Genomic DNA, 25,038 nt, shown 5'->3' with positions numbered 1-25,038 from the left:
CAAAGGTTAATATTCCATTATACGATGCATCAATTTAAAATAAAGTAGCTTTGTTCCTCTATAAAACGTTCAAATATTTCCAGCGAAGAGCATCCGAGAGCAAAGGGTTACTGATTCGGAGTGCAAAGGGTTGAAGATGTACGAACGTCGGGCATTTTCGCTTCTTGGCTCAGCGTTAGCAATAATTCAACGGTTACTTTTCAAACGAAAGTCACTCTGTATAGCGGGAATGTTTAACGACGCCTCGGCGACCTTCGATTTTCGTTGTGCACGTCGAATTTCGGGGTTTCCGCTGTGCGTCGATTTGACGACTGCCTTTTTCCCCGCGGACACGCCATCGATCCCCGGAAAACGCGACGCGTACGGCAGCGACGCACGCGACCCGCTTCCTACACGCCGACGGACACGTTAGGCCGACATTAATGCGCCACGGTGTTTCGTGACTCGGCTGTTGATCGTTTAATATTAACGCGCTCGTTAATATCACGTGCTCCCGGCGCGACGGACGCCCAGTCCGAGCTTTTAAACGTGCCGGTAGTTTTCCTATCGCAATCAGTCGAATAATTGGTACAAAGTAAAGGTAAACAAGTGAGGTACGGCACTTCCAGTGTTAACCCTTTGAACTCTGTGTGCTTCAATATTGTAGTTATGATATCAAATATTTTAATGAATCGAAGAAACTACTCTAGAATTATTCGATTTTCCATACATCCAAATTTTTCATTATTTTCGGTTCCTTCAGACAGTCATCGTAGTATTCAAGTGAAACTATTTTCAAAATCATTTCGAATATTCAGTGCTTCGAAGATATCAATAATTGTGAAACAAAAGAATCTAAATCAGCCATTTTGACTGTTAATTAACACTAGAAAATTGTAACAATAATTTTCAGTTTCTTCAGACATTCATTATAGTACTCAAATGAAACTATTTCCAAAATCATATCGAATATTCAATGTTTCCAAGCTATCAATTGCTAAAGAAAAACTGAAACCAGTCATTTTGACTAGTAGTTCTAGCGTTAACTGATAGAAACTTCAGCGAACAAAGGGAACCGCGGAATTCGAAAATCCAGCGATTTCACGGTTATCGTCGAGTCTCCTCGGTTCCGACTGGACGTCCGACCGCGTTGCGAGGATAAAGGATGTTCGCGAAACAGGATCGGAACGCTGAAATCCAGTCGAAGCTGGATTATCGAGGACTCCTCTCTTTCTGGTGCTCCCGCATCGATTCGCCGACAACGGACCGCCATCTGCGCCGACGGAACTTCGGGACTTTCGAGCGGGCTCCGGGAAAAGTTCCGACGATTCCCTCTAATGAGAGAACTTTCCGCATTTTTCCGGCGAGCTTCCCGATCGGGCTTTCGAGGGGCGGACAGGCATCTTGTCCGGTTTTCGTTCGAGCAGTCCTCGAAGGGTCGCGGCGGAAGCAATCACGTTCGCTGTCGGGGTTTCCGGGAACACGGCCTCCTCTTCCTCCGGAATCTAACGGAGAACGCGCGAAACCTGCGATACATCGTTAACAGTGATGAGTTTCAGTCTAACAAAGTTTGATACGTATCAACCCTTAGCACTCGGCGCGATGGCTTCTGTTACATTGTCTGAGTCGACGTTAGTTCATTCAATTGCAGCTTAATATGACGCTCCATTTATTCAAGAATATTTGGGAGTCATTGCAATGTTACCTTTAGATGATACAATTGTGATACTATAAATAAATATAACCCTTTGAACTCTGTAGGCTCCGATATTGCACCGGTCCTAATATTAACCCTTAGCACTCCAGGTTGTTTTGTAGTCTGTCAGCAACTGCGACTAATTTTTATAGTATTCCTAGCGAAAATGAGAAATGCTATGACATTTCTTCTTTTATTTTCCTTCTTAGTGCGAAATTTGGATGTGTGGAAAATCGAATAATTTTAGGGTGGTTTCCTTAATATTCGTTAGAATGTTCAATATTATAACTGGTGCGATATTGGAGCCTACAGAGTTCAAAGGGTTAAGAAAATCTTGAGCATTTTTCTGTAGGGTTATCCTCAAAGAAAAGTAGCAACAATTATGAATTGTTCGGCGTTGCAACGTTTGTGTTACACTATTATCGACTTAGTTGCCTTATTAAACATTTCTATTTCACATCGGTTGTCTTGTACGTTACGATTGGTATTTAGTCAGTGACTGACATGGCGCTGAACGTGTTAAAAAATGAAAAAGCCTGAAACCGTCCGTCTGCCGCGTCTTCCAGGTTTCGCGAGCGTTCGAGGGAAATGCTCGATGCGAATGGTCGAGCGAGGGGTCGATTCGGTTTCGAAGAGGCGACGGAAGGCTAGCCAGCGCGGCTTAGCGCGCGGCGATCGGGAATCGGGCCACGGGGCCAAGGTTGAACGCCGTTAGGTTCCTGGCAACACCCTGGCGCGACGCGGCGCGACGCGACGCGACGCTACGCTCGGTCAGCAGCAATTCCGAGGAACTGGCGCGACTCGGCGTCGCGTATCCTTTCGAGGACGCTTCTTAGGAAATCGGTTTGCAAATCTACTTATTACCGATCTAAAGTGCAGTCGTTAGAGCGCGCTCTTCTCGATTAGGCAAGGAAACGGAGCGCAGTTCGAGACGAAGTCGAACGAGTATTAATAAGAAGCGACACGGGAACTCCTTTGAGCGGCGAGGCTCGCTGCGCGGGACTTCAAAGCGATGCCGCGTCGAAAATAAACACGCGATAAAGTTGATACTTTATTTCGATGTTACTTTCTCGAACGTAGTGCCAGTGGGATAACTTTGCTAAAATAAGTCGAACGCGGTATGAATTAGAGTAGCTCGATCGATTTTAGGGGAATCAGCCTTCAATTTTGTTGATACGTTCGGTCGGTGAAACTAGTTTAATCCTTTGCGCTCGAGACGTGACTCTCACTCACTTGATTTTATATAGAGACACTATGAAATTTGATATTTAACCCTTAGCACTCCAGATTGATTTGTAATATATCAGCAACTGCAACTAATTTCTATAGTATTCCTAGCGAAAATGAGAAATGCTATAACATTTCCTCTTTTATTTTCCTTAGCACAAAATTCGGATGTGTCGAAAATCGAATAATGTTAGGGTAGTTTCCTTAAGATTTATTAAAATATTTAATATTATTCCTGGTGCAATATTAGAGGCTACAGAGTTCAAAGGGTTATTACACCTCGTATAATGCACCAATTTGGAAACACTGAAATAAAACAGCTTGATTCCTCTTCGAACACAAAACGTCTTCATCTCATCAGAAAATTATCAAATATTTCTAATAAAAAACTTCCGAGTGCAAAGGGTTAATTCACGTCATTTATACTTACTCCAATCTCGACAATCTCAACAATCTCGCCAATCCACAGTTCGAGCCAGTAAGATCGAAAGGAATGAAACCGATAGTTCCCTTGTCGCATGTTTATATTCGCATCGCTTTGAAGTCCTCGATCCTCAATGGACCGTGATCATCTCGCTCACCGATTCTCCAGCTTTGCCAACCTGCTCGGTCCCTTGCCGTATCCCTTCGGTTCGATAAGCGAAAAGACATCTCTGTGCACAGTAATCCGCTCCTAATCGCGCTCGGTCGATTGATCGCGAGTAAGATTCTCACGACAGCGTTACGTTTCAGATGGCTGCTCGGACCGGTGGACGCTGAGAGCGGCACGAGCCGCTGAAGGGGCTTTCCGGCTCGTGAAACTGGACGAGACGCGGCGAGAAGGAAGATGAGAGTCCGCGAAAGTTGAAGTAAAAACCTGCACAACGAACAGCAACAGCCTGCCTCGTCCGTTGCGACCAGCCAAATATCTCACGTTAAGGTAAACCTTCTTCCTTCGTCCGCAACGGAGAACCCTCGATTAATCGCGCTCGACGTCGCGCGCGCAAAGCGCCGCACGCTCCGCGAACATCGGCTTAACCCTTGCGCGCTCTTCGGGAGTAGCCTCGGCTCTTCCGCGCGATCCTCCCTTTACAAGGGTTCCCCTGAATTTATCATGAAACTCGAAGTCGCTAAATTTCAGATCGAACCGATCAACTTACAAGGAGAGTGCAAGGCCTTCGGGTCACCGATTTCGTTGAAACTTTGCATGCTGGTAGATTTGGTTCTCCTGTTTATGAATATATACCATTATAAGGGCAGATACTCAATAGTTTTTTAGACATTCTGTTGTTCCTAGAAAACTGAATATTCGTTCGTTTAGATCTTGGAAATTAGAGTTGTTCCAGAATAGACGATTAGGATAAATACTCATGCCATTGCATCGATCAAAATCGACGTGAACACTTCATAAATAATGTTTGTCAAATTCGACATGCGTCAAATTGACGCAATTCCGTAAACCTAGTGTTAATCGGAATGATCGCCAAGTTGAATAATGAGGGTATGTTATAGGATTGTACTCTGTAGACTCGGTTCCCCGTGGGAAAGAAATATTTTTCGATTTGATTTCGATGACCAGACGAAGATTAACTATCGATAATTCCAATACTTCCATGAATTTTTGAAATTCCGTCAGATGGGAAACACTGCGAAGCGCCGGTGCGAACGTGTTAAGCGAAGAAAGATGAAAGCTGATCGATCAGACCATTCTTCGGCGTTACCGCCGAGCGATCCGCTAGCGGCGAGTATTTTTATTAGACGCCAGCTTCTTCCGGTCGCAATTACTCTCGCGCGGTTCGGAAGAAATCTCGAGGCTCCAAAGGCCGATATCGCGCTGTAGCTTTCGGATCACGTCTCTCTTACGGTTCGACGGTTCTTCCATCGAGGAGCAACTTTTGTTTTCCGATCAGCTTCTTCCCTTGCCCGTCCCTCTCCCTTCGATGCACCGATACGTCGGATCGCGATGCGGTCGGCTCCGGTTGTTCGCGAGCACGTACTCGCCCGGGCGAATTTAAATTGAAAACGAAACAAAATCGTGGCTGGAATTCTTTAGCCGTCATCTTTCTCGGGCGTCGGTACGGATCGTACGTCTTCTGCGTCGATGTATCATAGTATAGTGTTGCTATATATTGTAGATAATGAGAGAGTGATCTTGAGTAATCGAGAACTAGGAATAAACATATCTATTTAATGAAATATGGAAACAACATGAATAACACGTAAAACAATACGACTGATACAGTAAGAAAAAATAAAAATAAATAAAAAGGAAAACAAGCAGAAGAAAGAATAAGAGAAACAAATCATAATACAGATAACCAAATAAATAGCTAAATATATAAATAAATAAATTAAATAAATAGACGCAGAAAGACGAAATAAAGAATAACATAGAATACATAGACGGTTACATAAAGTAGATAGACAGCTAGATACTACAATAATAAGTTACATTCAAGTTTCTGGTGATCTTTATATATTTTGATATTGTTTCCTTATGTTTTCACCGCTTTGTAACATATACAGACAGTGACCATATCCATCAAAAATATTTTCTCGCCAACATTAGCTACCATACGTGATACACGCGGCACGGAACGTGTCAATTCACAAATTTCCAAAGCAAGGGGCTAACCTCCAAGAAGCCGTCGATGGCGTCACCGAATTTTCGGATCCGCCGCGTCTGATCGCGCTCCTCCGTCCCGTCGAAAAATCGGTCTGGAAAGGCATCCACCGGCCGAGTAAATTGAACCTTAAAGGTGCTCTTTGACAGAGGCGACCCATGAAAATCGGGTTGTTCCATGCAAAGGGAGCCCCGGCGGCCGCTTTGAAGTCCGACGAACCGTGAACGCCATCCCCGGATCCATTATTAGCCCGTCGCTAAATAACAGCTCCCCCCGCCCCCCGGCCGACTCCATATCGTCGGCTCAGCCTCGACGCGTAACCGATTCATTCTTTCCCTTCCACTCGCACGCGTCGATCGGGGGATTTATGGTTATTAATCTGTCCGGCGTCTCGGAAAATCGCTGGAACTTTCTTTCGCGCGGGGCGTTCGCCTCCTAAATGCGGTGAAAAGTTTCATAAATATCCCGCGGAGGCGAGGAAAAGAGTGCACGCGTGGCGGAATGAACGCTCGAGCTATACGCGGCGTGATCTTTCGTCGCGCTTGTTAATTATTAACGCGATTACACGGGTTCAAAGGAGATTAGCTCGGAAGGATTAAAGACTAACAAACAATCGCCAGCTCGCTTTTGCAACTGAAATACGGGTCGGATCGAGTAGTATGCGTTTGAATATTAAATTCCATGTCATCAACACTGCTTCAATTACGCGCGATTAACATTTCCATTTCGAAAACGAGTTTACCGGAGTTCAGTGCTCTCTTTGGTTGGAAAGGGCAGAGACCTTTAACAAAACACGCTCAATTGTTCTATTAACCCTTTGCACTCGGAAGTTTCCCATTAGAAGTATTCAACGATTTCCGGTGAAATATAGACGACGTTAATTGATAGCAACGCTAATTGAAACAAAGCTTTTATTCCAATGTTTCGCATATCGATGCATTATATGAAGGTTAATATACTATATGTGACCTTATAAGTTTACTGTATCAAATCAAGCGACCGAGTCACCTCTCGAGTTCAAAGTGTTAAAGAGGCTCTTGCCAATGACACCGAAAGCAACAGGAAATTCTCCCGAAGAAGCCTCGCACACAATTTCGTTCGGAAAATGTTCCTCGCCTCGTTCGAGAGGCAAACGCCCCATGGTGCGCCGCGCCGGTCCGACCAGCGGCGGGTCGTTCCACTGAAGAGCAACTCCTCTTCCTCAGACCGCGCTCCTTGTTTCTCTGATCCGCGAAACTCGCCAAGAGTCTCGCCAACTCGGAAACTATCGAACGCCGCGGAAATTCTAATCGTTCGGTCCTCGATCTCGTTTTCATCTTCCTCGGCCGAACCGCCCCCGTGATCCCGTCGAGAGGCGCGAAAACCACGCGACGCGTTAACGCCAGAACTACCGAGCATTTAACCCTTTGCACTCGAGAGGTCACTCTGTCACCACTTGATTCGATGCAGTGAAGCTATAAAGTTTGATATTTAATATCATACTTCATGTGATGCATCGATCTGAGAAATATTGACGTAAAATAGCTTTGTCCGTGAATTCACGTGAATTTTCGAGTTGGTTTTACGAAATGTCTTCATCGCATCAGAAAATGTTGAAATATTTCTAGTGAAGAACTTCCGAGTGCAGAGGGTTAATACGATTGATATCTAATCTCTAGGAATATTGTAACAATAGATTATTCTCGGTTTCTTAAGACATTCGTTATAGTATTCAAGTTAGAGTATTCATTTTAAGTCATTTTGAATATTTAACGCTTTAAGGATATCAATAACTGCGAAACAAAAAATCGAAACCAGTCAATTTAACTGGTACGATAGTTCTACTGTTAAAGAACTCGAAAACTCGTTCCGATTATTTTTTTCTCAGACACGAACGTGTTCACCGCTCGAAAGTCGCAGCTGCGTCGATTCCGCTGGAACTATCGAGGAAACCGTTCATTTCGCGGCTTCTCGATGAAAATTCCAGTCGCGTTTCAGCTCGGTCGAACCGACGGAAATTTCGGAGCGTGTTCGCGGTCGTTTCGCGAGTCGATCGGCGAAAGAACGGTCGCGCGAACGAATTCGCCAGTCAAAAGTCGCTTCCGCTGGAACTATCGACGAAACCGATCGTCTCGCGGCTCCTCGACGAAAATCGCGGTCGCGACGGAAATTTCGGAGCGTGTTCGCGGTCGTCTCGCGGGTCGATCGGCGAAAGAACGGTCGCGCGGAGCCGATTAAGTGGTTCACGGCGAAACCGCGGCGACCCGGTTTCGCGGGGCTGAAATCTCGTCCTTAACCTAGCTAGTTAATTCAGCACCTTCACCTTTGCGTGATGCTATCGACTTCCTCGGGAGCGGGCGAAACAGGGGATTCGGCGGCGAAAGTCCGACATAAATTCCGTGTTACGTTGCTCGCGATCCGCCCCGGTTCTCCCTTAGCCTCCGCGATCGCGAAACCGGAGAAGGATATTCGACGGACCGACAGGACGTGGCGCGACTCGGCCGCCAGGGAACAAAGACAGCCAGAAGCTCTGGGAACGCGATCCCTTTGTCCTTTAATTACAGAAATTGAGCGGCCGCTGCGGAGATCGCGTTGCCGCGGATATCGCTTGTCCGTGCCAGATCGGCACGGTTTCGAGTGGCTGCTCGCGGAACGGGGCCGCGTAACCCGAAAATTCGACTAGGATAACAAAGGTTAAAGGGTGACTGTCGCTGAGTAGCTGCGAAATGATTTTCGTTTGAACGTAATTCTGAACAGAATCTCGTTTCTCTGTTTATATAACGGAATCGTAACGCGACAGAAATATAACCACCATAAGTAGATCTATACCCCACACCTTCATTCCAAGGAATTTCCCGTCACGCAAACTTTTCGAGTTACCTCGAGAAACTCGATAACGTCCGGATAACGTAAACAAAATATAAGCGGTATATATTTAGGTCAACAGCTTACAACTTTTGTCTGGAGTATTTTCTTTGTGCCACTCGTGGTTCGCGAGTTATCGAGTTTCGTTGGGGAAACGGCCGTTTGGCAGTGCGCGGCGTCTCCGTGTCTGCGCGCCAGATACCGATCCCGTTCGTTTTCGAGGAAAGAGAGAGGGATCCTGCCGCATGGATTGCTCCGTCGCGAGGAGTCATCGGTCGGGGGACCATCGGAATTCTCCATCGATCGCCGCGTCGCTTCGACCCCGTGCCCCGTATCCGGCGACTCCGAATGCCGCCCGCTGCGGCGCAGCCGGAACGGACCGCCTCGAACGAAACGCGGCCTCGCGGGGCACGGAGGATTCCTCTCTTCCTTCCGTCGGATTTGCGGGATTCCTTCTTTGACACTTTGACTGCCGCCGCAACCGAATTCGGGTGACACCGTTTTTTACAGAAACTCGAACGTTCCGGCACGGTTTGGTTAAGATACATATAAAAACGACAGCTCAACGACCCCGAGCGCATAGCCACCTTTGCAGGTCAGAAGGGACGACGTACTTCTACCTCCACTACTAGTAGTGGGCGTAGGTTAAAACAGTAACTAGCAACACCTCCATTTCAGCCTTCTGATTTGTCACTAAGGACACCCCATATTAGAATTTTTATATATATAGTGGGGCTACTATTATATATTGAAAATGTGGATCTTCGGTGAAAAGAGAATTAGGAAACAATATATATGTATTTAATAACATCGATTATCGTGAATGTTACCAATTGTTTCGAGTGATTCTGAAGCGTCATCGGTGACTGGCATTTAACGCTTAAAAAATAACATTTCAGTGAGATGAAAAGTTCAGATTTGGAAGACTAAGTCGTGGACAAATGATCTAAATAGTCGAACAGCAAGAGATCGGCACGTAGTTTCCTCTTTTTCTGTTAATTAAGCAATCGATATAATTTAGCTTCGTGTCTATCGGTTCGTGGGATCGAATGGAGTTTACTTAGTTGTCTCTCGCTTCTACCGATCTCTTTCTCCGTTGCTACTCTCGGAAATGGAAAAACGGAACCGTGTTTACAATTCTTCTCTGCAGAAATAGCAAAGCGTTCCTCGGCTGAAACTTTTCGCGGACTCGCGGCACTCGAACGGTTAACAAGGGGCGACTCGAATCGAGAGCGCGCCACGAGGGATCGTTCGCGCGCGAGACAAAGGGGAATCCCCGGTAGAACGCGGACTCTTTAAGGCCCGGAGAATGGAGGAAAGAGCGCGGCGGATCGGTCTCCTTCTCGATTGTTCGTCGACCGTTCGCGTTTCTCGAAGGCGTGCGACTCCGACGCGGGATCGCAGTGTTACGTTTCTATTTTAGAGTAGCCTCCACGCTTAGCCAACCCAATGAGATCTCCCACTTTTCACTCGGCAACGTATTGCCTATTCTGTTTATTTTTTCTTTCGTCTGTTTTTACAAAACAAAGTTTGTAATTAAATTGAATGAGTTCAATTGAAGATAATAGACGAGGTTGCAGTTATAGTTCTTTAGGCGGTCGCCTAAGTGTTAACACTAGAACTACCATACCAGTCAAAATGGCTGATCTAGATTCTTTCGTTTAGCAATTACTGATATCTTCGAAGCATTGAATATTCGCAATGATTTTGAAAATAGTTTCATTTCAGTACTATAACGAATGTCCGAAGAAACTGAGAATAACCTATCGTTACAATTTTCATAGAAATTGCATATTAATCGTATTAAATGCTCGGTAGTTAACCCCGTTAACTCCTCGGCTTATCCATTTCATCCTTACGCGATATTTAACCCTTTACGTACGAACGTCGACACTTTGGCACGATCAGATTTCCATATTCGATACAATGGGACTCCATTTCGACGGTTCATTTTAACACGTTAAGCGCCACGAGAATCTTAAGCGTTTTCCCATAGAGTTTATCTTTCGTAGGAAAGAAAAGTAGGAATAATTATGAATTATTCCGCGTTGCAACGTTTGCGTTATTATCAACTCAGTTGCATTAAACATTTTCATTTCACATCGGTCGTCTTGTATATTACGATCGCTTTCTAGTCATACAGAAGCGTCGGTCGCCAGTGACTGACATGGCGCTCAACGCGTTAACGCGTGCCACGCGCGGAAACAACACCTTTCGAAAAGTGTCTCGCGCGGAAAGGAGGCGACAAGGGCGGAGGAGGGACAAGAAGGCAAGCAGGACAGGGAGGGCACGGTGGAAAGGAGCCGCGGACTCAGAATGGGACAGGCTAAGCCACGTGACATACTCTATAGCGTTCCGTGCCGCAACGCCCCGTATTGATCGCCGCGAACATCAGCTGTACGGCTGGCGGTAGCGTACTCGTTTACTCGTACCTGCGTCCGACCAAAGCCGGCCGCGACCACTGTCACGACCAGCTCCGTTCCGCCGCGCCTTTTTCCCCTTCGTTCGATCCTAGACGGGCAGATCGGCTCTCGATCGACCGAGAAATCGACGCGAGCAGCGGGACCGATCTCGTCGAGAGTCCGAACCGCCGGGAACTCGAAACGCGCGTGCGGTCGCAGCGTTTCCGACGACGAGTACCGTCCGGTTGACGTATCGGGCATTTCAACGCGAGAAATAAACCGGTCGATATCGAGAAGCGGGCCGCCGCGCCGCGGGAAAAGCGATTAAGCGGCGGCGGCGGCGGCGGCCTACAGACGAGCGAAAGTGTGGGTATCGTTGTCGTCGGTGGCGTGGCAACCGCCCCGTTCTTAAACGGATCGCGCCGACGGTAACGCGATCGTTACCGGGCTTTCTCGCCGGAGATTACTCTCCGAGCTGCGACTATCGCTCGGGGATTAACCCGATTCCCCGCGATTATGAGCGGAACCGAAAGGGAAGGGCGCCGGCGAGATGCGCCGGTGTATGAGACTCTGTCCCGACGCGAGATCGGAAAAAAACGGATGATACAACGAAATTTCTGGTTTCTTGCGCTCGTCGGGAACGGACTTCGTGCGATCTGGGGCGAATCGGGTGTTTCTTACTCGGTTTTTTGGTTGTGGAACTGTTGGTTGTAGAACTTTGATTAATGAAGCGGTTTTTAACGAGTGAATCGGTAGAATCGTCGAGACGACGAACGTGACTGTTTGGTGTAATTGACAGGGTAATGAACAGATACGTTCGTTGTTAGGAATATTTTCATGGGATCGAGATCTGTTTTTCTTTTGAATTATCCGGTTGAAGATATAGATAGCTGTCATTGCCGATTGTGTTTCTAGTAGGATTTTTGTTTTTCAAGGTCTTCCTTTATCGATAGGCTTAACGCGTGTCGATAACAAATTCGAGAAACGAGATTCCCATTCTCAGTTTCAACTATCGGTTTCTCGCTGTTAAATCCGATCTGATCCGATTCGCGTCGGTGTATCCTATAAGATTTTACCAAAAAACGCGGCGACTCTAGAAATATCGAGCACTGTGGAGGTCCGCTCCGAGTTCGAACGGATCAGCCGCGATTCTAGTTTCCCAGGATTCTCTGTACATCGAAACAGCGCGCGAGTGTCGTTCGCTCGATCGGGATACCGGGAATCGGTATCGATTCGGCGAGGAGTGCGACACAGTGCGCCAGATGACCGTCTGGACAAAGTCGTCTAAATTCATTTCCGAATTAACGAAAACCAACTAACTTGTCCAACAGGCGCGAATTGACCCTTTCAAAGAGGAAACGCGCGCCACTTCTAGAACCGCCCGGAGCCGTTCGAGCCGGCTTCAAAAGGCCGATCGTCTAGCCGAGCGGAGAGCTCGATGACAGCGAAATCGAGAAAAAGACAGTAGATAGAAAGAAGACGTTATATAATCTACCGCAAGCTTGTAGAAGCGTGCTCTGCTCGCGTAAATTCCACAGTAGGGACTCGAGATTCTAAAATTTAAGCGAGCAGTATATACCTTCCGACTTTGGCCAATTTTCTTTCTATCGCTTATTTTCAATTGATCTAGTTCGAGAATCAATCGAGATCGCTCGCGAATCCTCTTCCTCTGCTCGCGTAAATTCCACAGTAGGTACTCGAGATTCTAAAATTTAAGCGAGCAGTACTATATACCCCTTCTGACTTTAGCCGATTTCCTTTCCATCGCTCGTTTTCAATTGATCTAGTTCGAGGATCAATCGAGACCGCTCTGGAATCCTCGCGGCGGAAGTTGTCCGGCCGCAGTCGCGTCGGTCGTTTAATTTCGGCCACTCGTTGCGACGCGGTTCAACTCCCGGCGCGATCGACCGGCGTCGTTTTCTGGTCGAAGGGACCCGAGGCGAAACGGTCCGGAGCATCCGTGCCGGGCAGAAATTAGTTTCGCGCCGTTGTCGTTTCGAGTCGGAGCCCAAAGGGGCTCGGCTCTCCGTAGGGAGCAGCGCGCGCTTTCGAAACGAAGCGGCGCGAGCGAAAACGCGCGACGGTCGGCCGAGCGCGCGGCTCGCTCGTTCCGCGCGGCAGACCACGCGAGAAACGATCGATTATCGAGGGACGATCGAGCACCGTTTCGGGCCGCGTTCGCGTCGCTTAACCGTCGATCCTTTGCGCGGGCTCGGTCTAGATTGGATCAGAAGCCGCAGAGCTGGAAGACACCGATTGCCAATTTGACGCGGCGGGAGGCTAGCTTCCGTTTCTTCGAGATCCAGGTTACCGGACCTCGGGGCTGATGGGATTCCGGGCAATTAAGGACGCCGCCGGAGGAACCGGACGCGTCGGGGTCGGGTGTCCGAAAAGAAAACCATCGATAGCGCTCGAGGTTTAAACTGACGGACGATTCTTCGATTTCTGTAATACAGGCGGTAGCTTGTTTATTATTTATTACTTCCAGGAGAATAGGCTGTGGCTTCTAAAACCGCTTAACGCGTCGAATGCCGCAAGGTTTCAAAGTGTTTTACGCGAAATGAGAAATTATTCCATTGAATCGCGTTGTCATCGCAGGTTTCTTTAGCCGAATGCTACCGCATTGGTAGCATTATTTACAATATAGAAATTTTCAATATAGAAATTTTCAAGTAACCGTTTAATCGAGGAAATTGCAGTTGAATTTGTCACCGGTGACGGTATCCAACGTGTCAACGCGTGCCAGGAAGTTCCGAGACACCTGACCCTTTGAACTCGGAAGCTCTTTCTCTACGTATATTCATAATTTTTGTAAAATATCAGTTGTCTGGAGTTCATAGCTAGTTTTCGCGGTATCCACGAAAGAAGCTCTCGCGGTAGGTTACGGTCGCGTTACTTTCGCATCCGGCTGCGCGTTGCCGCGTCGAAAATGCCAGACGCCCCGACGCGAGCGATTAAAACGAGGAGCGCAGTCAACTTCCGAGGCTCGGCGACCGTCTCGGGAGATTAAGCCGAGGATATTGGGTTTCCGGTTGGAATTCTTCGACGCCCTCGGGAAAACTGCCGCCCCCGGCGTTCTAAACGCCCGGAAACCGAAATCCGAGCAACCAGCGACGCGTCGGCGTTTCACCGGTTGCCTCGGGCGCTCGATTTATCCGCTAACTACAGGTAAATGGACCGGAGGATTCCGTGACGGTCCCCTTCGCCCCGGGAACGCTGGGAAATCGCTGAAAGGAAAAATTACAGTTATCGATTGAAATTTCAGCGTTGTCATTCGACAAACTTCTTCTCTCTACAATGTAAAACAAATATAATCAGCTGTGTACCTTACAACTTCCGTCCGAGGCGTTCCTCGCGTCGCAGTTCCGAAGTTATCGAGTTCCGTCCAGAAAATGGCCGCCGACCGCACTGCGCGCCGAGGCGAAACCGACCGGCAGCGAATTCAATTTGCTCGTTTCGCACTCGATTAAACGGATTTACTTTAACCGGTCGATTGGCGGAATCCGCCGAAACAGCCGAGCGCTCTCGCCCTCGGAAGGATCATCCAAACGAGCGAATCGAAGGCGTCCGCGATCGGTATCGCGCGAATCGAGGGTTCTTTCCATCTCGAACGCGTTCTCCGAAAAGCTGCGCGATCGTACAATAAAGCGGAGCACAGCGGCACACTAATAATGGAAAACGTGATTTCTGTTTCAGATGACATAGAATGGGTTGGGTGGCGCTTGGGCGGTGTGCGGGTGGTGGCGGCCGCCTCTCGTCCGTCCTCTCGCTGTCTCTCACCTCCCTCGCAAGCTCCCTCATCTTCACCATCCTCTGTATCCTCACACTTGCCCTCACTCTTGTCACCCTCGTGCGTGCCGAGGACATGTACGTATTACCGACCACGATCCTAATCAGTTCAAACTGGCGGCTCGTCCTCTCGCCTTCTCGATTCGCGAGCGGTTCCCATCAGACGATCGTCGCTTCGCTCGACGCGAGAGCGAATCGAGAAGCGGAGAGCCCGACCCGCCGTAGAGTAGTAGACGAATTTCTTGCTTGCGATAGGACCGAGGGAGCGACATTATAGCGAGGATAGTCGTACACGATACAACCAGTAGATGGGAAACCGACTCGGAAGCTACGGTGGCCACGAGTAACATTCCTTTGCATGGGATAGAGAGTAATCGCCGTTAATGTCGCCTCGTATTCGGAGGCTACTCGTGTACTCGGCCCAGGTTTCTAACGACCCGCGCGGTCTCGCCTCGTTACCAACCTGACTCGAGGGGCGCCGGTCGGGTCGAAGGCGCTGCACCGGTCCCGCCCGCCGACGGGTCGCGCGGGGACCCTCGGCCGGCCGGCGTCCCGCACGTTTTTTTGTCCGTTGCATCATCTTTGTTCCACGTGTAGCCCGAGTAGTAGCGGAGTTTGGATATAATCTAGCTAGACCGGCGCAACGGAGGTCACGAGACGGACTCGTCGCCGAGCCGACGTTGCGGCGCTCGAAGGTAGAAGCTGTTCGATAGAGCGCGTTTAGAGGGCTGTGTACCACGTAATTCGGTTGATCCGTAGTTTGAGTCTCCCCCCCGGCGACGCGGGGAGCGCCGCGCGTCCGGTCGAGGCGTGTCCGCCCGGAGAGACCGTTACGCCGCGGAGCGGACACGCCTGCCCTCCCGAGGACGCGCGGCGCGAGCTCGCGGGGGAACGAACAGAGAGGAAACCGGGAGTAAAGGGAAGAGACGCGAAGATCGATGACTCCGGGGATCCGATGGCTCCGGGGCTAGCTACAGTGGGTTGTGTTGCAGCTTCGAGGAGGGCAAGTCGGACAAGGAGATCCTGGACAACCTGCTGCTGTCGACCCGTTACGACAAGCGGCTTCTGCCCCCGGTCCAAGGTACACTGAGGCCCCCGCCCCACACCCGCCAAGACGACTACACCCCCGACTACCTCGTACCCAATCACCCCGACCATCCAGAGCACCTCGAACATCACCGGCACCGCTACCACCACACAGCACCACACAACCACAGCTCACTGCTCACCCCTCGTCAAAAGGGTATCTCTCTCTCTATATAGAAAGTCGACCCCGATCACGCTAAATCAGCACGAGAACGAAAACGAGAGCGAACGGACGAACGGGGAGGGGGGGACGAACGGTGCACGACGCGCGTCGCCGCGTTTCGTCTCGTCTCGAGGCCGTTGCGTGCCGCGTGTCGCGTGACTCGTCGCTGGGATCGAGCGAACCGGCGCGGAACGAGAGCTTCGAAGCTGCCGGCGAGATGCTGGGAGATCCGGAGTCGAACGATGCCCAGTGCAACGGGAGAGTATTTATTTGTTTGTTTATTTGTTCGCTCGTTTATCTCTTCGCGCGAGACAACGAGAGAACGGCCGGGGATCGAGTGGCCGGTCGGAGAGCCGCCGTCCGACCAATGGCTGTCCTCCGTCACTGGCTCCGGTCGTCCGGTTGCCGGCAGCTGTTTACCCGTAGCCCAGAGATCGCTCGAGGATTCAATTCCACGCGCCGGTAATAAATTCCCGGTCCCCCGGCTAGACGCAGCGGATTTCTCGGAGATTCCGCTCCCATTTACATTCGCGACGCGAGCGAACGGCGCCCTCAAAAATTCATCGTCGGCCCGACGCGAGGCTGTCCGTGGACGAACGTTCGAGTATTTGGATAACGAATGTTGGAGATTACCGGTGTGTCCGAGTAGTCGCGAAATGATTTTCATTCGGAGAATAATATTCGAATACACTCCGCCTCTCTGTTTATGTAACGTTGGAATCGGAACGCGAAATCTTCATCGTTTTTGTAGAGTTATGCTCGTATAGCGTGAAGCGGGAGCAATTATTAAATATTTGACGTTACCATGTTTGCGTTACAGTATTATCAACTTGGTTACGTTATCAGACGTTTCCACTCGACGGTTATCTCGCGTGTCACGTTCGCCAGTCACTCCGTTAGAAAACTTCGTAACATCCGCATAACGCAGAAGGAATATAGCTCTAAATATAGTTCACCTCTACACTCCGCAACTTTAATTCGCATTTCCATTTTCTCGCTCGCGCTGTTCACGCCATCGAGTTCCGTCCAGAAAACGTCCGTCGGTTTGAACGCGCGCCAGCCGGGAAATCCGCTTCGACCGGCCGCGTCCTCCCCGAAAGCAACGAGCCGAATTCCCGGCGTTACTCCCGCGATTAATTTCGATTCCGGCTAACGAGCTTACCAATTATTCCGAGTGCAGTCGTCGCTCTAAATTGAAACGAGGGAGCGGAGAGAAAAAGCCGGGCGAAAGCGGCGGCGGAACCTTCGGCGTCTAGTGGCTCGCGACGCCGGCGAGGGCGCGTTTGCGTCACACGCTTTATAGAAATCGCCGGGACGAATCGATTACGCGTGGCCTGGATTTATTCGAATGTAAATACGGCCGGCAATTAGTCATCGATCTAACGAGCGACGGCGGAGGCGGCGTTCCGCGAGTTTCCTCCTTCGCGCGTCAACTTTTCCCCGCGCGATCGATCGGCGGCGGGGCCGCGCGAGGCCGCGGGAAAAGAGACTTCTCCGGCGACGCGACGGTGCGTCGACGGCGATTAACCCGCTCCATTTCCCGATACCCGCCGCGTCGATTGCTTCCCGACCGAATCAGACACCGATGCGCCGGCCCGCCGTTTTCGGCGCGCGACGCCGTCCCCGCGGCACGCGCGAGCCGAGGGAGACGCGGGATTCGGTGGACAGGAAAATTCCCGATTAACGTCGCGTTCCGCTCGCTCGCTCGCGCGACGCCGATATTTATAGACGTCGGAAACGGGTCGAGGACGGGATTTTCTTTTCCCGCTCGAGACGCGACGAAAGGTAGCGGCTACCTTTTCCCGTCGATCACGATCGATCATGGAAGATCGCAGCTGAAGCTGACCCGCGCGGACTCTATTCGGTTCTCGTCGCCTCGCTCCTTTCATTCGACGCGCCGGTCGACTTGCTTCGGGTAAGTCTGCGGGTCAACGGTTTCGCTGGGATTTCGCGGTGATAAACGAGTCGCTTGGAACTTAACGTCTCGGAGTGACTTTATCGAAAGATCATTACTCTTCGGAACCTCAGGTTCTCCTGAAGAATGGTGATTTAGTGATACCAGGTCGATCACTTGCGATTTCATACTTATTTATAATCAATCAAAGACCCAGCGAATTCGATCCGAATCGAGAGATCGAGTCAGTCGACCGGAAATCTTGGAAAGTCGCGTTTCACGCGAAGTTCGACGCGAGCGAATTAACGGGCCCGCGGTACGCCTCGTTTCCGTTTCGAGCGCTCTTCACCCTCTTCTCGGCGTCCTTCGGCCGCGGCGCAAGTCGAATTTCACGGCGGGAGCCGCGATCGCCGTTAATTGGCAGCGCCGTCCGGCCGGGTTCGTCCGCGGCCTCGCTCGCCGACCCAATTACCGCCGCGACGATTGACACCCGCGATCAACGGGCGAACGGCCGCCCCGTAACGATGGAAATTCGGGGAGAGCACGGCGTCTCGTACGCGCCGACCTAAATATTAGCCGAACCATCGGGACGGTGGTGTTCGGTGCCAAAGCGCGTTCGCGGCCGAGGGTTCACGGCGAGAGCTCGCTCGGTGCCAAAGCTCGCGCGACCGATCACGCCGACCGCGTCCGAAATAATTGCTCTTGACACGTGCCACGAGCTGACGCGTGAGACACGTGCGTCGTCGTTTCGCACGCGAAGATTCCGAACGACTCAACCCTGATCGCACCGCGACGTGACTTCGAGTTTGAACTTCTCGCTCGAATTTTTCAAAGAGTTTCTGGGCTATTCAAATTCTACTTCGTGGGAACGGAACTCGCGATTCGTCGATGTCCCAAGAAACATCGATGCAACGTTTCTTTTCGCAACGTTGAAAGAACGGTCTCCTTTGCATCGGAGGCGGCGGAAACAGGAAAGTCGCGCGACGCGACGCGACGCGACGCCCTCGAGCGCACCGGCGTCGTTTGTCCCGCCGCCGCAGTCGACGAACGAGAGGGAAGAAAGCTCGCGAGCTTTCGCTCGGGACAATGGGAAGAGAGGAGGAAGGACGGTGACGAGCCTCGAGCGCCGAGACTATAACGACCGCGCGTCATATCGCTTCTCCGCGCTTCCACGGCCCGCCTCTGCTCGCCTCTCTCGCCCCGCTTGGCCTTCGCTTCTCGCCTAGCCGAATAGCCTGCAATTCGGCCGACCAAAGAGAGCCCGATTGCTTGTTCCGCTTGAAATAGCACTCGCTTTCCGTCGTGCCGCGCGAGAGAAATGCCGCGACGATCGCGCGCAGCCGCGGCCGCTTTTTCGGATCGGAACCCCTTGCCTCGCGATCCTCGCGACCGTTTCCGGGATTCTTTCTCGACAACGATCCACTGAGGAATTCTCCGTTCAGCGAGTACGGATATGGGAAATAGCGTTTCGTTGCCGACTTCCAAGGGAACGCTTCTCCTCGAGACGCGAGGGGTCGACCGGTCGAGGGAACCGACGCGAGATAGGAAATCGGAGCTGGGAAGCGACGAGGAGAGACGCAGCGAGGAGGAGAGGTGTCCGCGCGCATGGAGCTGCATCGCGCGGAACGCGGCTCGTCCAGAGCGGAGGAACGAGCCGAGGCACGGCGGCGCTGCTTCCCGATTCCCTTTCGAACGAGCCTGATCGTCTGCGAGGCTCTCGCCCATTTCCGCTTCTTCGCTTTCCCTCGCTTCTCTCTTTTCTTTCTCTTGTTGCCTTCTTCTCGACCCACCTGGATGCGCGTGAGTCAGACGCCCGAGGAGGACGCGAGCGTCGAGCACTCTCGGGTAATCGGTTTTAACGGGGACGCGTCGCGACGCGGGAGGAGAGCAAAGCGAAGCGAAGCGAAACGAAACGAGGAGGAGGAGGATGAGACGTGGGCAAGAGTTGTTGGCTGTCACAGAAAATCCATACACACTGACAACGAGACTCCAACGAATATTTTTACAATCCCCACTTTCCTCTCGCCACACTCTCCGTCTCTCGCCTCTCTCTCTCTTTCTGTGTCTGTGTGTGTTCTATTCGGAGTCGTCCGAGTGTTCTACCCCCGTCGTAAACGCCTGAGTCCGACGAGAATCGCAAAGGAGGGCCGAGAAAGTACCGACGCTCTGAACGATAAGTACACCGAGCTGCAAACGTTTCACGAGTAACAGAGAATGTCCGTTCGTGACGAACGAGTCGCCCGCACCGTAGTTGTCGTTGCTGTTTTACCGTAGACTCTGTTTGCCATGTATCTTTGCGCTCGACCGAAGAGACGATCTCGGCCGAAGAGCCACGGTCGTCGTTCTCCGATAGACGAGGATCGAGCAAGTAGACGTTCGCGACAGTAGGATCGAGCAGTCGTCGATCACGGTTCGAACGACCGAATGGGAGAAAACTGTACACTAAAAAAGATACCAAAAAAAAAACAAAACAAAACAAATCAAATCAAAACAAAACAAGAAAAGATTGCAACAAAAATAAAAGGATGAGACGTGGGCAAGGGTTGTTGGGTGTTACAGATGCGGATTTCTGCTGCGGAATGCGATGGCCTGGTGACGCCACCAGCCTGTCGAACCGGTCGTCAACCTCCTCTAACGACCCCAAGAACCAGTACAAGAACCAGAACAATAACCACTACACGCCGCACCAACACCTTCGCACCCACCTTCGCGGTCCGTTCTTCTGCTTTTACATCTCTCGTAACCTCGTCTAGAAAGATTAATTAAGTCTGCCATGATTCTCATACGATCCAGACCCGACCCGATCTCCGACCCGATTCCGACCCGACCCATTCAGTCGCCGCTCGCCGTACTCAAGCACGTTCCGTTCGTTCTCGTTCTCTCGCTCGCCGACCCGTCTCTCGAACCGATCTCAGTCCCGTCGATCTCGTTGCGCACGTCCATATCGATTCGGTGTGTCTCCTCGAATCACCGCCCGTCGTGTCACCCAGGAATCTGCGACCGACAGGCGAACGATCCGCCGCAGAAATCGGACGCGAACAGGAGACGGGCGCCGGGCCACGCGAATCGAGTCCTGAATGGGTTGCCAGTCGAATTGCCGCATCTCGTTGCGAGGGCTCGCAGGTCGCGGGGACAGCGTGCTCGAAGATCGCTGCGATTCGCCTCGACCAGTCCGCTTCATCGGTCAGGATGAACCCGCCGCGCCGCGCGCCGTCAGCCTGTTGTTTGCGTCCCGTCGGAGATTGGATCCAGCCGACGCTCGCCGCGCGTTGCTTCGATTTCCCGTCGAGTCTCGTCTTCGACCCCGAGTCTCTCGCGAGCGCGCTACGAGTCGGGCGCGGAAGAGCGGACCGACGATCGGCAACGGCGCGCAGTGCGGCCGCCTGTGGACGAAACAGTATTTGGATCGCCGATATTGAAGATTGCTTAAGTCCTATGTGAAACGATTTTCACTTGGGAAATCATTTTCAATAGATTTCTGTTTATGTGACATTGGAATCGGCACGCGAAACGTCATTGAGAAAGCTTCGCAATATCCTAAGTAAACAAAAGACCGAGTTACTCAAGTTACCGAGTCTCGTCCAGAAATCGGCCGTCCCGCGCTGCGCGGCGTCCGCAGTTTCGCGCGAAGTTCGCACGTCGATCGACGAGAAGAACGGTCGCGGCCGCGAGAAAAGTTGGAAGTGTCGCGCGAGGAGAACGTTAAAGCGCACGCACTCTTTCTTCGGTCCTTGTTCGCGTTCGATGCGTCGCGCGGTGGGCTGTTTGCAATCCTACAGATTCTCCGGTCTCGCCACACCAGCTACCGCGATCGGCAAGAACAGATACGTAGGCTTCTAGGAGCGATAGGATAGCTACTAACTACACTCTCACACACCATACAATGTCCATGTTGTTACACACTGTCGCATCACATTCCCACGCATCACTCTAGAAACTCGATACAAAAACCTGTTACAAACGCCACCGAGAGCAGGCAAACACCCCACCGTGCGTCGGCCGATCAACGTCCGTGCGACGACGCACCGGCTGTTATCTGGCGACGAGCCAGACCTCGATCCGCCCGATAACGCGCGCCACACCTTTTTCTAGCACAACTTCTCCCCGATTCCCCGCGTTCATCGCGATGCCATCCCGCGGTTCCGTTTCCGTCGCTCTCGGAGACCTCCCGTCTCTCGCGAGGACGATCGTCGACACGACCCCCCTGGGACGCGGATCTCTCACCCCCCATCCCGGCCCATCCTCCAACCACTTGTTACCGTACACTCCAGCGTACCGGACGCTGTGTCTCGATTTACCCGTGTCTCTCTGTGTAGTGGAATGCGTTGGCGATCGAGCGCGGCGATCGGGACTCGGTCGCGGCCGCCACGCGTCGAGACTCTTCGGCCCCTTCCGGTCCCCTTCCGGTTCCCTTAAGATCCCCTTGCGGTCCCCTTCCGGTCCCACCGCCGGAACGAATCGACTCGAAGACAGAGAGCTTCGATCGCCGCTGCCGAGTCCCGAGCGCCGGATCCACGCTCGATCCACAGGCCACGACTGTTGTCGGACTGCAGCATGTGCACAGCATGACGCTAACGACGCTTCCGCGGTAACGGCATCGGCTTGCGCAAACGTAGATGAGAGAAGGACACGTTTGCTCGGCGCTTCGCCGGGCCGATCTCGCGATCGGCCGAGGCGAACGGGACGGGGCCACGCTAACGGACGCCGACCGATCCACCCGGACAGAGGATCCCGCCGGTCGGAGGAGACTAGCGTGACCCGTCCTCGCGCGAGCCTGCTCGTCGTACGTCGCCGGTCCGAAGGCCAGCGCCTGAACCGCGCGATTCTGTTGCAGGAACCTTGACCGTGAACGTGAGCGTGCTGTTGCTAAGTCTGGCGTCCCCGGACGAGTCCAGCTTGGTAACCGAACCTTTTCATTAACGTTTTCGCCCGCATAACCATCCCGCGAACGTTCCCGCGCTCCCTACACGACCGTTGCGTTCGCAGAAATACGAGGTGGAGTTCCTGCTGCAGCAACAGTGGTACGACCCGCGGCTGCGTTACAGCAACCGCTCGCAGTACGAGTACTTGAACGCGATCCACCATTACGACGACATCTGGCTGCCGGACACGTACTTCATAATGCACGGGGACTTCAAGGACCCCCTGATACCGGTGCACTTCGCCCTGCGGATATACCGCAACGGCACGGTCAACTATCTTATGAGGTACCATGCGATCTTCGGATTAACGCTTCGTTGACGCGTTGGGCGCCGGCTCCGTGGAAACGCGGGATTCTGTCGCTTTAAATCATTTTGACTGTTAATTGACACCGGAACTACCGAGCATTCGATACGATTAATATGCAATTCCCATACAAATTCTAACAATAGATTAGTTTCAGTTTCTTCAAATATTCATTATAGTACTCAAATGAAACTATTTTCAAAGTCATTTCGAATAATCAATCAGTAATTTTGACTGATAGTTCTAGTATTAAGTCCTCGTATCTATCGCTCGTTACGTGATTCACGTGTTACTTCAACAAAACCCGTTTCCGTCTCGTGTTTCAGGCGTCACCTTATCCTATCCTGCCAGGGTAGACTGAACATCTTCCCCTTCGACGACCCACTGTGTTCATTCGCGATCGAGAGCAGTAAGTGAGCGCGCGTATCGACGAGCTTGACGTTTCCTCCGTTAGCTCGCCGATTCGTTGTCCGTGCGTCGCCCGGTCGACGGGAGGCGCGCCTCTGTAATTAACCGATCGATGATTGCCGACAGTATCGTACGAGCAATCGGCGATCACGTACGTGTGGAAGAACGACGAGGGAACGCTGAGGAAGAGCCCGAGCCTGACGTCGCTGAACGCGTACCTCATTAAAAACCAGACAATCACGTGTCCGATCAAAGTCAGCTGGCGAGGTGAGTGTCTCGACGATCCGATCACGATCCGATCTCGATCGCGCGTTCGAACGATAAATCGGAGACCGACGAATAGGGGACGCCTCTCCCTCGCGATCATTTCAGCACGCGATCATCGTCGGAACAGTACATCCCCGAACCTTCACGGTGCAGTCCCGAGCTTCGTCGATGACTCCGCTACTGTGGTCACTCTAGAGTTCTCTTCTTTAACCTTTAACACTAACGCTACCGAGCTACGTTGACCTTTCAGTTCCTCTATGGAAACTAGAAGCGCTGTCCTTACATTTATAATTCAGATTGCGTATCGTTCGATCGATTCAATGATTTCTCAGAGAAACGTATGGGAGTATCTTTTTACTAAGCGAAATGACGAATCAGGAATGGAAGTTTTAGTGTTAACCCGCGCTGGTGTAAAGATACATCGATTATTCTATTCGTTTATGGTTATGTTCCTAATGAATATTATATTATATTCTACTAATTCATCAAGACGTATTTTCTCGTCTCGATACAATATATGTACTGTCATGCATGTACAGAATACAGCGAGGGTAGTTAACCCCTTGCACTCCAAGAGTTTTCTACCAAAAATGCCCAACACTTTGCAATGAAATACAGTTAACATTCCTTGAAACTGGCTTCACGAGAAATCGTACATAAATCGAAGAAAGAGGCTGTTTTATTTTAATATTTCCCATATCAGTGCATCACACGAAACTTGACATTAAATATACTCCATAATTATTCTGTGCCAAATCGAATGTCGACTGAGAGGAGCCTACGGAGTGCAAAGGGTTAAAGGTTAAACGAACGCGATCGTTTCCGGTCATTCGAACCAATCCGAAGCTCTCGGGACTGCGCCGCGCCGGTTCCAGCGGCGCGGAACAGGCGGAACGCGCCGAAACGCGAACGCAAGCGGAAAAGACGAGGAACGCCGTCGAATGATTTCGCCATTTTTCTATTCGTTGTCGACTCTGTATATTTACGATATTTCTTTACTGCATCCTCCAGTGATATACATATGTATCTATATATATACACGCTTCTGTACTATATTATTATCGCAATGCACCGACCACGGCAACAACTCGTTTGGCCCACGGCAAAGACCTTTTTGTTTCGCTTCTGTATACACGCGCTCTGAAACGCTCTCGGAGTGTCGCGCTCGTACGCGCCGTCGTCGACCGGACTACTGGAGCCCTGTTACTCTCGGATCGCTTCGGACGCGACTCGATTCCACGAGCCTAAGTTCCCAAAAGATCGGTAAATCTTACATCCTCGTGACCGATCATGAAACCTCGAGACACTTCATCTCGAACTTCGTCGAAGGAAGAAACGTGCGATTGAAGTATCTCAAGGCTTCACGAATACCGGTCACCACGAAGTAACGTCTTGCCGATTCGAAGTGTCGTCTCGAGTTCGTCGAATCGTTGAGTTTCCGGGAGGTTCGCGGA

General features: G+C 51.1%; 1 protein-coding gene across 15 annotated transcripts in view; it reads left to right on the top strand.

The window, feature by feature from the left end:
* The window catches only part of pHCl-1 (pH-sensitive chloride channel 1), a 72,656-nt gene that overhangs the window by 31,716 nt on the left and 15,902 nt on the right, over nucleotides 1-25,038 (top strand). For 10 of the 15 annotated variants that reach the window (XM_076372984.1, XM_076372985.1, XM_076372993.1 and 7 more), the window contains exons 2-9: nucleotides 3,635-3,821; nucleotides 14,448-14,618; nucleotides 15,533-15,621; nucleotides 20,243-20,395; nucleotides 22,518-22,582; nucleotides 22,670-22,890; nucleotides 23,236-23,318; nucleotides 23,444-23,584. In XM_076372984.1, coding sequence (XP_076229099.1) covers nucleotides 14,458-14,618; nucleotides 15,533-15,621; nucleotides 20,243-20,395; nucleotides 22,518-22,582; nucleotides 22,670-22,890; nucleotides 23,236-23,318; nucleotides 23,444-23,584 — 913 coding nt within the window. In that variant the 5' untranslated portion in view covers nucleotides 3,635-3,821; nucleotides 14,448-14,457. The remainder of the gene's footprint in view (nucleotides 1-3,634; nucleotides 3,822-14,447; nucleotides 14,619-15,532; nucleotides 15,622-20,242; nucleotides 20,396-22,517; nucleotides 22,583-22,669; nucleotides 22,891-23,235; nucleotides 23,319-23,443; nucleotides 23,585-25,038) is intronic. The other 5 variants (XM_076372996.1, XM_076372995.1, XM_076372994.1 and 2 more) reach the window with 1 other exon arrangement.

This window comes from Nomia melanderi, chromosome 13 (assembly GCF_051020985.1).
Source record: "Nomia melanderi isolate GNS246 chromosome 13, iyNomMela1, whole genome shotgun sequence".
Lineage (NCBI taxonomy): Eukaryota > Metazoa > Arthropoda > Insecta > Hymenoptera > Halictidae > Nomia > Nomia melanderi.
Note: the sequence above shows the minus strand (reverse complement) of the source record. Positions and strands in the feature narration are given on the sequence as shown.